The sequence below is a fragment of the Thermobia domestica genome, chromosome 3 (genome assembly GCF_964235325.1).
Source record: "Thermobia domestica chromosome 3, izTheDome1.hap1.1, whole genome shotgun sequence".
NCBI classification, from domain to species: domain Eukaryota; kingdom Metazoa; phylum Arthropoda; class Insecta; order Zygentoma; family Lepismatidae; genus Thermobia; species Thermobia domestica.
This window is the reverse complement of record NC_137456.1, coordinates 103,869,009-103,887,517: the sequence shown is the minus strand read 5'-3', so window position 1 is coordinate 103,887,517 and position 18,509 is coordinate 103,869,009. Positions and strand designations below refer to the sequence as shown.

General features: G+C 34.0%; 1 protein-coding gene across 2 annotated transcripts in view; it reads right to left on the bottom strand.

Moving 5' to 3' along the window:
- Positions 1–5,182: 5,182 nt before the first annotated feature.
- The window catches only part of LOC145680635 (PHD finger protein 21A-like), a 142,351-nt gene continuing 129,024 nt past the window's right edge, over positions 5,183–18,509 (bottom strand). For both annotated transcript variants that reach the window (XM_081751327.1, XM_081751328.1), the window contains exons 9-10: positions 13,560–13,663; positions 5,183–6,279 (exon numbers count right to left, since the gene is read on the bottom strand). In XM_081751327.1, coding sequence (XP_081607453.1) covers positions 6,163–6,279; positions 13,560–13,663 — 221 coding nt within the window. In that variant the 3' untranslated portion in view covers positions 5,183–6,162. The remainder of the gene's footprint in view (positions 6,280–13,559; positions 13,664–18,509) is intronic.

Below are 18,509 nucleotides of genomic sequence, written 5' to 3'. Positions count from 1 at the left end.
ACATAAAATATCCGTTACTAGTTTATGTTATTTCATAATCTTCTGCGCTACCATTGGGCACAATTATACTATCATGTGTGAACTGCTCTGGCTGATGTCCCCGTTTAATTGTAACGAGCACAACCGGCAAGCTATTAGAAGAAATATACGCTAATAACTTACTTTCCTTTTAAAAAAGAAAACTGTAGCAAACTCGTGCAATGCCCCACGGGTAAATTCGATAGAACTTTTTTTCGAATACCTAATACTTAAGCTTCTGAATATTGCACTGTCACACATTCAAATTGCATTAGATGACTTTTCATAAGCAGATGTTCTGATACAGCTGATTTATCACTATAATCATACTCCGATACTTATATATTAATTTAGTCTCTCTTTCACTGTTGTTCCACTGTCTAAAATACGTAGAGATGTCAACCATTACAGAATTTCTGTAATTACTAATGATTTCTACCCTCTGTTACGGAATTACAGATGTGGTCGAAATTGATACCGAAAACGCCAAGTTTGAATCACGCGACTGCTCTCTGCGAGATACACAAGTCAGTTTTATCCCAATGTAGTACATTCTCAAGAAAATGCCCATCAACAGTTAGTTTCTAAACCATGCAGAGGTATGGATGTCTATTTGAGAAGTTCAGTATATGGTTTCGTTGTTCAAAAGCCTATCTGTTGATATTCACTAAGAAGAAACTGAATTTGCTCGAGTGTCGCAAACATAATTCAGTTAATCAGTTATATTACTTTCATGTGTGTGTATCAGCCCTTTAAAGGGTTATACCCTTTTTCCTTCGTAATATGATTATTGATAGACCTCAAAGATTGGAATCTCCAAACATGACACCTTAAACATTCACAGATTATTTTATAAATTCTTGGAGCTGTTACCCTGATGATATTCTTAACAGTTATAATCTTTCCTGCATTTAATTCCAAAACATAAATACACTACGTATTTGTATTTCTCTTTCAGCAGCTTACTTTTTTTTTTTAAAGTTTAACGTTCAACAATTGTGCACCGAGGATGAAAGTAAGAGGAAACGGGGAAAACCCCTCACGCACATGACATTTTACCATCACAAAACCCACTTGGTGAGAGCTGAGATCAAACCACGAGTGAGCGCTCTACCATTGACCCACCGCGGCCCCTATCTTACTTTTTATGTTACCGTCATTAACGCCATGTAATTTATTAGTAATGTCCGTTAGCACTCGTCAGGAAATTAATATATTTAATAACTAGTGTTGCCTACTTAGAACAACAGAGGTAATGTTAATCCAACACTTTTCTCACCGATATTGCAGCTCATTCCTAAGACAGGGAATGTAGGCATACAGAAGGTTGGTAACTTGAACTAGGAACATTTTATTCATTCAATTTATAGCATACACTGCTCTTCATTTGATCATCAATTGTTTGCATCAACTCATTTTGTCTAAGTAAAACTTTGCTAATTTAAAAAAAAAATTAATTAGCAACTTGCCAATAAATTTCTCTTACAAATTCTAGGAATTTTAGGCATGTGGAAAATTTACCTTTGTTTCCTAAAATAACGACGACTTATTATGGTGGTCGTTTTCAATTGTCATTTGTTTTGAAAAGAGCAAATAAAATGCTTTTTGCCAACGAAATCAAAACTTGAGAAAGTATAACTACAGTTAATAGGACTTCTCAAAAATAGCAAAGAGGTGTCCAAATTGCTAACTAAGACGATGTGATGATGCACATTTAAATTACTTCCATTATCTACAATTCCATTATCTAATATGATTAAATGTCAAAATAGCAAAACACAGGTGTCGAGAGATCATAATGTTTTCTTTAGATCTCTTGTTAACTACTCTTAGCAGTACATTTAGAGTAGACAACACAAACGCACTGATATTCGCAAACTTATCCATGACGAATTGTTTGAACAGAGTTTAAACGACAAAGAGTTAAATGCCTGGCGTGCTTGTGTTCAAGTTGTAAGTTTTTTTTTTTTGGGGGGGTGGGGGGTGGACTAAAGCTCAAAATTATGACGCTCTGGTGCAGCAACTTCTGGTCGCATATGCTCTGGAATATCGCATGTCATTGAAAATCCACTTTCTGCACTCCCACCTCAACTTATTTCCAGAAAATCTTGCAGATGTAAGCGACGAAATGGGAGAATATAAAAACCAGGATATAAAAACGATGGAAATTCGATATCAAGGACGTTGGGACCCTGCAATGATGGGGGACTATTGCTGGTCGGTGAAGCGAGAGGACCCAACATTTCATAAAAGAAAAAAGTAAAGCAGATGGTGTTATTTGCAGCTCTAAACATTAGACTTTATAAATTACTCTGTGTATGTAAATGCTAATAGGCCTACACTAACAGAATATATATAGTTTTTAGTGCTAATACACAAACAGAATATATAGTTTTTTTAACTGGTTGATTCAATATATTAATTTTAAGAATTTTTAAAACTGAATGTCGTTCTTGACCAACTGTCGAAATGAAGTTGATTCCCTTTCGGCACGCAAATAGCTCATTGGCTGGTACACTTCATGATAGTTCATTTTCTCTATTATGGTAAACTAGCAGCGTTCACCCCGCTTCGCTGCGGTCACCCCGGAACGCAATAAACTTTGTTACTTAGATAATTTTTACTTTTTTGCTTTCAAGTGATATGATAAAAACCATAGAAGATTGCAGTAAATGTTAACATTATCTCGCCTGTCATTTATGTTAACCCGCCCCGCTTCGCTGCGGTCACCCCGGAACGCAATAAACTTTATTACTTAGATAATTTTTACTTTTTCGCTTTCAAGTGATATGATAAAAACCATAGTAGATTGCAGTAAATGTTAACATTATATCGCCTGTCATTTATGTTAACCCGCCGAGTGACACGGTCATGCGGGTTGCATATAAATACGTTTATTTTTACCTATGATGAACTAACAAAGGATTTGTACGTTATGGACACTTGAATGGTCAATTATCTCAAGACACTGGTAATTGAAAATTAAAGTGATATGATAAAAACCATCTAGGGTCCAAATCCTAATAACCCCCCAAAAATGAAAGAAATTGGTTCAGCCGTATTAGCGTGATGAGGGAACAAAGGATTTGTACGTTCTCTTTTATATATAAGATCTGCCAACTATGCGTTACAAAAAAATGCGGACTAATGTAGTAAAATGGATGTCATATTCATATTCAGGGACCTAAAATTAGTCAGAATCAGTGAGTTTTGTTTCTGTAACTTTTCAAAAGTTTAAAAACGTCAGCCTGTGTTAGTTTTTGGATCAGAGACCACAAAATTTTCGAACGGACCTTAAATTGAGTTTTCGTATTTTCTACGGAATAAGCACATCATACTGAGTTAAGTGAAAGTTTGGGTTTGGCTACTGTATGTAGTTCTCCAGATATAAAGCGTACAAGAGAATTTTTGATTGAAATGTATTGGATCTTTTGATCCAACAAAAAGCGAATAAAATTCTGAACGAAATTAATATATGAAACAATCTGCTCTTGATTGTATCGTTTGTTCTGGCTCATCATTACTTCAAGGCAAACTTTTAGTCCCATCTAACTTTCAGAAGTACATAAAAAGTTAAACTTCAAGATATTATTTCAGTCTTACGAGATTAGGAATAGATTAGATATCTGACCTAGGTATGTATGCTACACAGAATTTATATATATATATATATATATTCGTATTTATAAATTTTTTCCTTAATTTTTTTGTACATCCTCCTCCTAAATTAAATCCCATTTTAATGCACACTGTAAACATAGGTACAAATAGAATAATTACAGTAGGCTCCCAAGTATCCGGCTCGCGACTATCTGGGCTAGTATTCTTTTATCGTAATTAAATGAGGAAGGCAAGGCGTTGAATTAGAAGTGGGCCACTGCTACAATCCTCTTACATGTCGTGTGCAAAATACACGTTGTGACAGGAAAAGAGCAGCGTTCTGCTCCTTGTTCATTGTTTCGACAATGTGTAACAGACCTCAATATAGTATGCTTGCCACTGTTCCTGATTATAACTGTACAGTACGTACAGTATTGTATTCATAAATTGTTCTTGGGGTATATGCTTAATGTTCATAAAGAAATGAGTTCATAGAACTCCGACCTATCCGGCTTGCCCTTCTGCCACATTAGGCCGGATACTCGAGAGTCTACTGTATTTATTAATTAACCTTTAAACGCCGGCCAGGGACTTCAACGAAATCGTAGACTATCACTTTAGGAGTCCTAGTGACCCCCATAATTATCACAGAGTATGATTCATACATCGTTGGAAAGCTTATGGATTACAGATTCCAACGAGATAACACTTGTGCAATTCCCACTTTATTTGTAGAATAAAACAAAGAAATAGAAAAAATCAGGAAAAGGTATTTAAAAAGTAGAATTTGGGAGGCCCTGGCAACCCTTACAATCACCTTACGCTGGCAAAATGAAGCTCATGTGTAGGCAACAGACTTGTGACAATAATATGGAAACATGGTAGCCATTGCTGCAATACAAATCTAGAAAACATTCAGAACCAAATTTCTAATTTAAAAAAACGACGTGTTTTTCATTTTCGAAGGGCGTTTGAAGATTTTCACGTTGTCAGCCCTGGTGAGCAACCTAATTATTACTGAGTCATGATTCATACATCGTTGGAAAGCTTATGTATCACAGATGCCAACAAGATAACACTTGTGCAATTCCCGCTTTATTCGCAGAAGATGATGAAGAAGAAAGAGAAAAAATCCGGAAAAATATGAAAAATAGAATTCGGGAGGCCCTGGCAACCCAAAATTGTTCAACTTGGAACCTCCTCTATTCCACGCATATAACCAACAAATACTTTTGCGGGGTATTAGCTTATAGTGGACTACTTTATTGTTTCGCATACTTATTTCTATGATTGTACCCCCAAGAGGGGAGGAAAGATGCCTACCAAAAACCTGATGGAAAAAAAACAAACGAATTTTACCCCCTTCCCCCTCTGTCGTGGCATTCTTCACATACATAAAATGCATGCCTTTGGAAAGCTTTATCCTTCAGGAACACATTGATACCAAAATTATCGTCGTGCCTTAATTATGGACTGAGCCACGAAGATTTAAAACCATGACGCAGACGTGCGTCAATAAGCGTTTAAAGGTTAAATTAGGGTGATTCCCTCAAATAATACGAACATTTTTTTAGTTACTTAGTATATTCTAAGCTTTCATATCCAGCTTTCATTCTTTTGTAACAATAACATTTTTCAACAGTCTTGACTCTTAGGAAGAAAGTGAAAGAGTAATCAGTAACAAATTATCAAAAAGATACCTCGACTGTTGTTATCACAATTCAACAAGATAATCGACGTCCATTTTTTTTTTTATTTCTATTGCAGAAAACATAACCTGTGCTTCAGATTTATTCTGATATGATTTGCTTTCAAATATCAAATACGTATCCAACATGATTATATTTCAATAACACAAATTACAAAAAACATATTTTTTATATGTTTATATAAAACAAATATATTAAATTAGTTAATCATCATGGAAGAACTAATACTTTGTGAGATATGTCTGTGCACCATCTTTCTTGAATCGACAAAATCAAACCTTTAAATATATATATATGTCTACACAATCTCTAGCATTACAAAATTTCAGACCTGTTGATAAAATGGGTGAGCATTATTTACACACTCATCATATACAAAGTAATAGGTTTGTAAATATAAAAATTCATGTAAAAATTACGAAATGTTACGCTAGAAGAAAAAATATTTGATATCAATCCTATAATTAAAAAAAAAATGCTATTTCTACATCAGTGTTGGATATATGCATATAATAAGTATATTCATAATATCTAGTAATGCAAAAATAACAAACTGTACCATCATATAGTTCTTTTTAAATTTCTTTTCACAATCAGCACTTCCTTTATGTTATTTTCTTTAAAGCTCATTGGGTAGTATTCTTTAAATTAGTATACGCACCGAGTTGTTAGAAGTTGACAACGTCAAAAATACTACTATCTATATACTTATTTATCTATTCATGTAAGTTATATATATTATATATACATATAGTATTTACATATAATTATAAAATTGCAAAGTTCATTTATTGTTTCAAGCTGCACGATTTCTCGCATGCCTTAACCGGATATTTCAGGATGAGCAGAAATTTGGACTCTTAACCCTCTGAATAAAATCTTGCAGCCACTGGATGGATTTTCTGGTCTTTTCCTCCGATGCTAAGAGTTCTTTTCTCCTAGTTGCTTGGCTCTGAAAAACAAGATAATGTACACTATAACTATGCTAATTGCTAATTTAACGTTTATAAGTGTATTAACCTACCGCAGCACGCGCCGCGGAGTCACACTCCGCGGATAGAGAAATGTTAGTTTTCTTACAACTGCTAAAGAGTTTGTGATGTAAAATATACTTGGGCAATTGTGAAAAGAAATAAAAAGAAAATATTAAACAATTTAATAACAAAATACACATTACAACCAGATAAATAAATATTGCGGAGTGAGACTCCGCGCGCGTGCCTTGATGTTACAATTGACCACGCGTGCTATGCAGGGTTAAATTAGAATCTTACCTGATGTTACTTGTTGTTGTTGTTTTTTTTTTCCTATTTGCATATTCTAAATTCAAATATTAATAATTACTTATTGTTTTTATTTACAAGTAGTGTGCGTGTAATGTTAATAGAAGACCAAAAAAAAAAAAAAAAAAAAAAAAACGGTTTTTTAAAAGAAAAACATACAGAACATCAGGAGTGGCCAAGCTTTTTAATTTAGTGATCTATTTCTAACTATGAAAATCTCTACCGATTTGCCATAGTTCTTTGACAATCTATGTGCAATTGCCAGTGACACTAACACATTCGTTTCACTTAATTAATTAACTTTTAGGACGAAACCCAGAGTTATATTTCTACTTTTGCAAAGCTGAGTAATGTCTTTCTTTATGGGAGACACACAAACGTTACACAATACATCCATTTACCCTTCGACATAACAAAGGAGATATCCGAGTTCTCATTCTTTATGGAAATGATACGTTTTTATTCTTTTATTTGAAATCATTTCACCTTAATTGAAACTTACTTTAAAAAAAGATGCGATTGTGTGTACGACTATTCTTTTTAGACAATATCATTCTTTCTAGAACGTTCTACCCAATACTCAGCGGTGATCGAGTGTTTGGCCATATGGTATATAGGGATAATACATCCGACACATAAGAAAGGAGATAAGGCAGACTATAAAGGAAGAACATTATTAAATGTAGCATACAAATTGTTTCGCAAGATACTATCGACAAGACTAGAACACTGGGCAGAACATACAATAGGAGATCATCACGCAGGATTTAGGAACCAAAGATTAACGATGGACCAAATATTTATACTACGTCAAATGCTAGAGAAATTCTACGAGTATGACAAATTATTGTACCAGATATATAGATTTTAAGCAAGCATATGACAGTCTGTAAAGAAACAAGATTTCGAAATAACAGAAGAATTTAGAATCCCAAAGAAACTAGTCAACTTAACCAAAATGACTTTAAAAAATACGAAGTGTTAAGTAAGAACAGAACAAGGCTTGATAAGAATTTGAAGTGAAGTGGGAATTAAGACAAGGTGATGTAATCTGAACATAACTTTTTGATATAGAGTTAGAAAAACTAATACAACAACTTTCTATTAACCCAGGAGGAACCATTTTAAATAGAATGGCTCAAATTCTAGCATATGCAGATAATATGGTAATCCTAACAAGAAATAGACACATACCCCAAAATGAAAAAAAGCAATGAAAAATAAAGCAAAAGAAATTAGGTTAGAAATAAACGCAAACAAAATAAAACACAATAAACTTGAAAATTCCAAAAGGACTAATAAGGAAGGGGATTTAAATATGTCTGGTCATATAATAGAAAGAACAAGAAAGTTTAAGTATCTAGCCAGATGATCACCGACGACAATAAAACATCAGAGAAAATACAAAAAAGAATAACAAATGGAAATAAACGTTATTACGCAGAATATATTCAAATCTAGGAAAACAAAATTAAGCTTATACAATACGATACTAAAACTATTAGTCATGTACGGTTCGGAAAGTTGGATAATGAAAACGAGAGAGGAGGAATGGTTAGTGAGATTGGAAAGACAGACCATGCGAAAAATATATGAACCAATAAGAAAGAAAAACACGTAACGCATAAATTAAAAATTACAAGATCTATACGACCAGCCAAATATAATTGTTTGGTTAGCCCTGTAGTATATTTATAAATAAACAACTTGTTCCAGGAGGGGAAAAAATCACGTTACTATGGACAACGAACGATATTTTTTAGCGGCATATTTTTTTTTTCTTGATTATCTTAAGGTACAGATAAGAATTTACCAGCAACGCAGGTACAGATGTAGATACCTGCGCATATTTTACAGCAGCAACCATAATTGTTACTGTTCCTGTTTTGACTTATGAATTGCATATTTTGTTGCGTTTGATATCATCTATCGATTGATACATATTTGCACAATATTACATTTAAACACAAGTGAAAGCTTAATAGATAATTAGCGTCAATTACCCGCTTTGCTCGGTTAAAATAAGAGAAATTAGTAATGTTCCATTAGTCAGTCATTTTTTACTATTACTGAAGGGCCCTCTGCAAGACGATGTTTTTTGTCTTAAAAATTAAATATTACTATTGTAGGCTGAATTTGGATTTAAATGACATCGGAAGTGTCACTGTTCATCTCAGCGACCTCGAAAACTATGAATTCGACACTAATATCGGTCATTTTCAATTATTTTTAAATATCTTCTCCCTCCCTTTCCCTTACGTAGTGTCGCCAAAGTGAAATGATAAAAAAAAAAAAAAAAAAAAAAAATCCCAGGCTTGAACATCATCTGTGCTGAAAATTTAATCGAGATCGGTCTGGTGGTTCAAGAGGTATGAACACTCAAACATACAGTCACTTTCATTATTTTTATATATATAGATACTGTTTGACTACATTTCATTAATCATACTATATACTGTAATTTTGTTAGTGTGTAACGAAAACCTTTGTCAGGATATAATTCAGTATCAGTTTCATCTTCATGTTAACAGGTGGCGTGGTTACCTTACCTTGTAGCATTAATTTTTAGGTTTACAGAAAATTTAGTTTTTCTCGAAAACTATGTATGAGGATTTACATATCCATATCATTTTGTTCAGCTGAATGAGATCTAATAGTTGATATATATATATATATATATATATATTTAATCTTTGAACATATTACCTTTTTCGTTATACAATAATAATATTGTAGAAAATTAACATAATTTAATCGTAATAAATTAATTATTTTGTGTATTGTGTTACATAAAAGCAGCAAAACTTCGAAGAATGATGTTGGTATTACCCATTTGAGAAGTGAATGCAACTGTTTTGTGTAGTTGCAACTGCTGCTGCTGTTGCAGTAAAGGATTCAAGCGGGGCTCTTATAGTTTTCTGTGTTATCTGACACGGTTGTTAGATTAGAAAAGACGCAGAATTCGGACCATTTCTCAGTTGTATTAAAATTGCAATTGTGTAGGATTATAGAAACGATTGTGCGAGTAAGCGCAAAATCGACTCAAGAACTATATACACATGTCTTAAGTATTACGTCCTCACACATTCATCTTTTGTGATACAGGGGCAATGTTTGGGGATTGGATTAAGCTCATTTTCTTTTCTTAAAAAACTGACACATACGCAAGAAATCTCATGTAAAACAGTATCTCGGACAACACTATTTATATTTTGATTGTACGACTGGCGTCACGTGACGCTAAGGAACATAGTTCGCAAACCTCTCGTTTGCAAGATATTTCAGATATGTAATACTTTTTTTTTTTTTTTAACTTTATTTGTAAGACAACTTTTCAAGTACTTCACATTAACCTTTCAAAGGCGGGTGTGGCATATAAAAATGTCGCCTATCGTTCCGTTGAGGAATGTGGTACATGAAAACAACATTTAGATGGAAAGAACAGGTGTAATTTATAAGCCTCATTTGCGTTCGTCAAATTTGTCATTGAATACTCAATCATACACTTGGATGACTTTTAGGGTGTGTATTCTTTTCTTTCGTGTCTGATGAAAAACTGATAGCTCACCCTAAACCCTTTAGAGATGAACATGGTATATAATCACATACTCGGTCGTTCGTTGAAAATGACTGTGGTTTATAAACAAAACATCAGGATGAAAAGGATGGTCATAGTTTATAAACAAAACAGCATGACGAAAATGACGGTTACACATGCATTACAATATGTGTCGCAACATATAATAATTCAGTTTGATAACTGAATAAAGACTGATATAAAATAGCCGTTCCTAAAGAGTTAACAGAGAAGTCTATTATCTTACTATGTTACTTTAGAAGTGTTTTGCTAAGAAATGAGAATTGAAACAATAAAGAACCACAATCATTTGACTAGCTTTCTGCTGAATAAGTTCGACTTCACGAAATACGTAGCTGTTCCACACTTTAACCCACATAAAGAGCGTACGAGTTTAAAGACCCAAAATTGAGTGGATATTCTGAAAGGAAACATAATACCCGTAAAAATTTGAGAGACATAGTATCATCTGTATTTTTTCCCTGCTACAAGACTATCTGTTTACAACTAAACAGTCCAGAATATTTGCACTGACTTGTTCGTAAATGTTTCCAATATTTTTGATGTAAACTTCTCCGAAACCGTTAGATTTAAGAGTGTTGATCACTGCCGATACTTCACAGGATCAAATGTGCGTTCGTTGTTAACGAACACAGTAATAATTCATCCTTGTTTGAGCCCTCCATCAGTGCTTTCACTACCTAAATATAATCAATTGTGCTGTATATTCACCTTTTAACTCAACTCATTGTGATCTTTAACTGTTATTCTAATTGGCGCATTAGTACTTCGGTAATTACTTTATAGATTACAGAAAGGAGATTTACAAGTCTGTAATTAAGTAGATCTTCTTTATATCATTTTTATGTAGCCGTGCTCCTATGATATTTCTCAATTTTTTTTTGGACCAAAAACTGTGGTAAGATTGCTTCTGCCTCACCAGCTTCTAATATACAATATTAATGTAATGCCATCTTTGTCTGATGCTTTCTCTTGTTTCTTGTTCCAAATGACATCCTCTTGAGAGCGAATAATGTTATCTGTTTCTCATTTTTATTTTCTTTACTTCTGGTTTGTTCTTCCGATGTAACTTTCTATAGAATGCTAAATCTCCGATAGCATTTCTTCCACGGATTTTAGTGATCGTGCCGTCCATTTTTTCTTTCTTTCTTTCTTTCTTCATGATCTGTTTACGTTCTGTTTTGCCTATTTAAAACTTGTCTTATTTTCAATAGTTTGTCTCACGAGCTAACTGAATTTTCCATCTTCCGTTACGTATTTCCGGTTTGTCTTGCAAAGTTCTACATCTTCTATTTCAGATGTTGCACTGTCATTGTTAATCTTCATTTTTCCATTTATTAATTTTTTTTTTTCATTCTCTTCTCATTTTTTACGTCGTAATAGTTTCTATCTTTGTAGTTGTATTCTTCGAAATTTGTGTGATTTCCTTGATCTAAAATACCCATGTCCAATTCCAGCATAGAGAAACGGTTCTTCGGTTTCAGTTCAAATGTGCTACCCTGCTCTGGAAGAATTTTCTTTGCTACACGTTTTTTGTGGTTATAAAGATGTATATTTCACTTTGTGCTTCAGATGTAGTTTCTGCCATTCGATGGTCACTTCTTGTGTTGAGAACATTTTTTCGTTTTCCTTTGAAACAATATATCCAGCTTCATTTCTTCTCACATTTAGGTGCACCATGGTCATTTCCTGTGAGGCTTTTTCTTGATTGGCTAAATTCATAACGTATATTTCAGCTTCGGCAAACTTGATAACGTTCCGATATTTGTCTCGTTCATTACGTTCGAAATCTACTGATTTTTCATCTCGTGCTTGTAAAAGCTAATTAGATTAATTAAAATATGTTTAAATTAATCCGAAAGTAAAGTCCGGGTACGAAAATTTTTGTCCACGAGCTTTCATGTGGAGAATGGCCTGAAACAAGGAGATGTGTTGTCGCCATTATTATTCAACTTTGTCCTGGAGTATGCTATAAGGAAAATCACAAATAGCAACCAAGGCCTAGAGTTGAATGGTATTCACCAGGTTATGGCGTACGCTGATGATGTAAATTTAATAGGGGATGATAGGAAAACAATAGAAAGAAATGCAGAAGTCTTATTAAACGCTTGTAGGAACATGAGTTTAGAAGTAAATGCAGAGAAAACTAAATACATGGAAGTTCTTCGGGATCGTAATACGGCAAATTATGGATGTGTTAAAATATCAAATAATACTTTTGATAAAGTGGATACTTTCAAATATCTAGGATCAGTATTATCAGACGAAAACCTTATTCAGGAATAAATTAAATATCGACTAAAAGCAGGGAATTCGTGTTATTATTCAGTTCAAAATCTCTTGTTGTCGTGAATTCTGTCGGGGAATTTGAGGCTTAAAATATATAAAACGATAATAATGCCTGTTGTTCTGCATGGTTGCGAAACATGGCCGCTCACTCTGAGGAAAGAACATACTGAAAGTATTTGAGAACAAGATACTGAGACGAATATTCGGACCCAAGAAGAACGGGAATGGGGAATGGCGGAAACTTCGAGGAACTACATAATTTATACGGTTTACCGAACATTATTAGGGTCATCAAATCCAGGAGGCTCAAGTGGGCAGGTCATGTAGCCAGAATGGAAGAAAGTAGGAACGTTTTCAAAGTCTTAACTGGAAGACCAATCGAAAAACGACCATTAGGAAGATCTAGGCGCAGATGGGAGGACAATATTAAGATGGATCTCGCAGAGATTGGAATACAAAGTAGAAACTGGATGCAGTTAGCTAAGGATAAAAGTCAGTGGAGAGCTTTTGTGAACGCGGCATTGAACCTCCGGGTTCCATAAGCCATAGAGTTAGTTAGTCTGGAATTGAGATCTCCCATGATAAGCTTTATGTAGTTTATTTTTGCTGTTATTAAACTCCATTCCTCTTCGGAATGGCTTGTTCTGGGAGTATATGGTTTGTGTCTCTAGTAGCGTTTGACAAAAGTCTTGTTAATACATTATTATACGTCCAAGACATACCCTTCAATTTATTATTATTGATAAATTAATTTATTTATGATGTCTCAGTTAATCTTCCTTAGTTCTTCTTCGAGCACATATAATCTTGCATGTGGTAAGAGAAATATCTCGTGGGAGCAATATACAAATCAATGTTCTGTAAATGCATGCAAGCTTTTAGACTATCCAAATAAAATGTCAATTTCTATTATTCCGAGTTAGAGAGCAAAGACTATTACGTATTACATATTAATTACCAGCTTTACACCAGTACTAATGGAAAATCTGTCAAAATATTTCAGGATAATCACTGAATCACTAATACCAAAGCGTACGAAGTTACGTTAACATGTATACTTACAGCAAGTGCGGCTGTTAATTGTGCTGCCCGTTCTTCTAATCTATCTTTCTCTGCTGTTAATTCAGAATTCCTCTGTATCAACTGCTTTTTCTCTTCTTCTTTCACTAGAAAAGCAAAAACAAAATAAATACTTAATATTAAAACAACCAATTAGAACAGCTGTTTATTTATGATAGTTATCTCATTGAAAATCTGAATTCCGACAGCTCTGCATTAATCACCTGCTGAAAACTGGAAATTGTTTCTCTTTTTTTCTTTTTTAATCTTACTTCTCTGTAAGTAAGGACTCTACATCACATATTACCAGATATATGACAGAAAAAATGGGAACATGACAATGCGATTCACCAAATATCACTACGAAAGACATTACGAAAATCTGCCAGTTTAAAGAGATAGGTATACAATATTTTGGAAGAATTCGAAGGAGATGGTATATCTTTATAAACCAAGTAGTAAAATGCAATACGAAGAAAGCTGTCTGATTCTCTCAAAGTTTATAACGCTCTAAGGAAGGGGCCGCCTTATCATCATCATTTTATGATAACATTACTTTAGGAAGATTAGGAAAAATTAACGTAATAATAATAATAATAATAATAATAATAATAATAATAATAATAATAATAATAATAATAATAATAATAATAATAATAATAAAAAGAAGTGAGATCTTTCAGTTTAACGTCCCATGATTATGCCTTTTAGGCTAAAGCAGACGATGATTAAAGAAAGTGAATGATGATGGAATAATTGGTGGAATAAGAAAGTGAGAGGACACGGAAGTACTTCGAGAAAATCCAGGGACACAATGCTGTCTACTAGAAACTTACTGGGCCGGGGATCGAACCAGGGACCCCACGCACCAGAGGTAAGCGCTTTAACCAAATGGTTTATCAGTGTGCCCCCAAATTAACAATAGAGATCTAACATTGAACAGACTGAACTAGCTACCTCCTACGCAAGCGAACGATGTAGGCTTCCTTCATTACAATGATACACGAAAATATAAACATCTTAATGATAGCGTGTAAAGATATCGATTTGAAAGTGAGTGCAATAAAATAAAGTATTATATACGGTAACATTATAGAACCATCGTTTTCTTTAATAATATATTTTTTGTATATATATATATATATATATATATATATATATATATATATATATATATATATATATATATATATATATATATATATAGAGAGAGAGAGAGAGAGAGAGAGAAGATCTTATCATCACGTACGAAGCAGTTCTTTTTCGATTTTGGATCGGGGGAGGGGGAAATTGATGATAGTGTATTAAAAATTATGGACGTTTCTCCTTGTTTCTAAGAACTCTTTGTTTGTATGCAACGCATATTACATTATTTGATAAGCGGGTTTGCGTAAGAGCAGAAAATAAACACCCGGAGAACTGAATGGTTTTGTGGTGATATTCATTTTAAGGACATCCTTTTTGCCTTCTTTTCATCCAGGTTGTGAATTAAGACTCGGTAGCAACGGGTGATTACAGCTAGTAATTAATAATGATGTACAAGATTTAAAAACAGACGTATTGGTAATAAATAAAAAAAGTCGTCAATGAGGAAACAAAAGAAAAAAAAGATTAATAACATGATATGCATAATACTATTTCGTACAAAGGTTTTATCGTCTTAGATTAATATCGAAGAAATTAGAATAAATATCTTTAATAAAGATCTTCAAAAGCATAACACTACTTGTTGTATTGTACGGATATGAAAGTTAAATCATTGATATGGCAAGTATAGAGACTGACGATTTTCGGAAACGAAAATCTGAAAATTACATGGCACTGGAAATTACTGGCATGGGTGTCCACTATTTCAGACAAATAAAATTCCCTGACTTTTCCAGGTTTTTCAGACCAAAACAGAAAATTTTCCAGACTATATTGAAATGAAGTAAAGTAACCGTTATTCTCTAACACTTGTGGTTTTATAACATCTGTTCTCTTAGTTACGAAAGCTGTTATAAAAATATCCACAATGCTTATATAAGTACCTATTCATTCGTGGCAAAAACAATATTGTTGCATATAATGTATTTTTTGATGTCCTTCCATCTCCCCTTATGGCCACCTCTTTCCGCTCTTTGTTTCAATACAACTAATATTATATACACAAAAAGTATGAAGGACAAAACATACATAATACACTAAAATGCGTATAAAGAGTTTACATTTCATACCACGTACTTGTCAGGTACCCTCAGTTACATAAACTGGACTATTTAAGTGATTTACTTCTATTAGATCTTTTATTATTCCAGAATATGAAGTAAGGGTAATACATACATGACAATTCACACAGTCATATGGTTACTAACAAGAATGTTGTTGCGAGATACAAATACTGACAACTTTGTAGATTTTCGTCTGGATTGTCTCTTAAGATTTTAATGTGTTCTCTAGCTGATTTCATTTGCTGCCTTCTCAAGGATTCTTTTCCTTCTTTATCTTCAGTTCTTCCAACTCTGCAGCTGCTCTCTTTCTTTCGAACGATTTTTCTCTGCCTCAGTTGTTGTCTGCTTCCTTCTGAGAGCCTCTTTCCATTTGGCATTTGCATTTCTTGCTGCATGAATTAATTGTTTTGAGATTGGCATTGCCTGAACACCTCCGTGGAACGTGACAGCGTCATGTACTATTTTCTGCGAAACTACAGACTACTCATGTAGATTATCCACAAGAAACTCCTTATTCAATGAGAAACTGTGTTCAACGGAAGCGTTTCCGTGTCATAACACCAGAATTATCTTAACGAACGCTGAAAAGTTGTTGGTGGTGTTAATGTTTTCAAGAATGAAGGACCTCAAGTGATCTAAGCGATCCCTAGTCACGTTTAAATTCTTATTATTCTTGTGATAACTGAAGCTTGAGTACAAATTTCACTGTAGGGTCAATCCATACGAAGTGGTTGCTCGACCATCTCCGAAAATTATAAAAATTTGAGTGTGATAAACCTTGTGTATGAGATCAATAACATCATTTACGTTGTTGTATGTACGAGTGTTCCTAAATGGCGGCCATCTTTGTTGTCAGTGGAGTGCCAATTCTTGCATTTGCAAGCGTTCACGAAATCTACAGTTACTCAAGATGTACGAATCAGACAAACACCAAAGAAAAATGAATGTTTACAGAGAGACTGAGGTACACTGAGAATATAAACTTTTGCGCCCAAACAAATATGCAGGGTTTCAAACCAATACATAAAATCACCAGAAAAACTAGAGAAAATTACACTTGTAAACGGGCTGTATTTTAGAATGGCATAAAGTGGGCGGAGGGGCGGGGGGGGGGGTTCATAAGTTTTGTGCTGAATACTATTGCATGTGAAGAGTTTCCAAAAATATCCACAGCTATGATACTACTGACACCATAGATTTATGGGGTTTAATTTTTTCCGGGCACCATCGTCACGCAGGTGCTTTCTTCGCCTTTTTACCATGTCCTCACTTTTTTCTCCATGTAATATCAGTCATGTTTTTTTTTGCAATAGTTTATTCACATACAGAATTACATTGTGGCATAAGCAGTAATTTTTAGCACTTTGCCCTCCTGAGATATTACGCCCCCAAAATGGCATCAAAATCACAAACTTCAACTATCGGATTCCCATTAATCTACGGTGACAGTAGTATTATAGCTGTGGATATTTCTGCACTCTTTACATGCAATAGTATTCAGCACAAAATTTATGAAACCCCCTCCCCAACTTTATGCCATTCTAAAATACAGCCCGTTTAAAAGTGCAATTTTCTCTAGTTTTGCTGGTAATTTCATGTATTGGTTTGCAACCCTGCATACTTATTTAGACGAAAAAGTTTATATTCTTCTTTTACATCAGTCTCTCCTCTAAACATTCATTTTTTTTTTTTTTTTTTTTTTTTTGTGTTCGTCTGAATCGTACATCTTGAACAACTGTAGTTTTCGTAAACGCTTGTAAATGCAAAAATTGGCACTCCACTGACAACAAAGATGGCTGCCATTCAGGAACACTCGTACATATGACAACGAGAATGATGTTATTGATCTTCTCATGAACACGGTTCGTCACACTCAAATTTTTATAATTTTCGGAGATGGTCAAGCAACCATTTTCACAACTTTTGGACCACTTCAGATGGATTGACCCTGTAGGGTCGTTTTACTTCAGCAACAGCAGGGCCAGACAAATGATAATTCTCTACAAGCACTTCCAATGCTACGGTTACTTGTTTCTCCACAAGTCTCTTGTTTAGAACTGAATCGGGAGAGAAGCACGCAGCACCATAAGTAAGTCTGTATTTCAATGGCAATATGCACAGTCCTGTGAAAACATGTGAACAATCCCTCCAAAAACGAAGGATATCCAGTTCAGATAACTTCTCTGATTTTAATGCTGTACGTGTTGCAAATCCGACATCAAGCTGCTTAGCCGAACACATCCTTTATTACTAGGCAAACTTTCATCAGGTCTTCAGAACCTGCTGCTTCAATCACAATGGATTTTTTTAACAAATCTAATCATAAGGGACTTTAGAAGTTTAAGTACTTCACCATAAAGGAAAGGAAGCATTGGTGAATTTGACTGAAATTTCGTAAGAAAAAGTTGAATGTCTGCAGCAACGGTTCGGAAGAAAGCTAATTTAGCTCTAAACAAAGAATCTTTCAGACACGATTCAACTATTTTAAAGCTGTCACGAGGTGATTTTCGATTATTACCTGAAACTGAATCGACATACTTCTTCAGATGTGGTAATAATTACTGAGCTCTGTCTACTACATTCACATTTTCTATAAAAATATGAGCACTTGCTAGAAAAGATCATCTTAATAAAATGTTACAAGCATACCAAAAATATTCACAGAAATTACCTGCAAAATAATAATAATCACAAAACGCCAAACTGCACTGAAAATGGAATAGGAGTTTTAAGTCTAACTAAT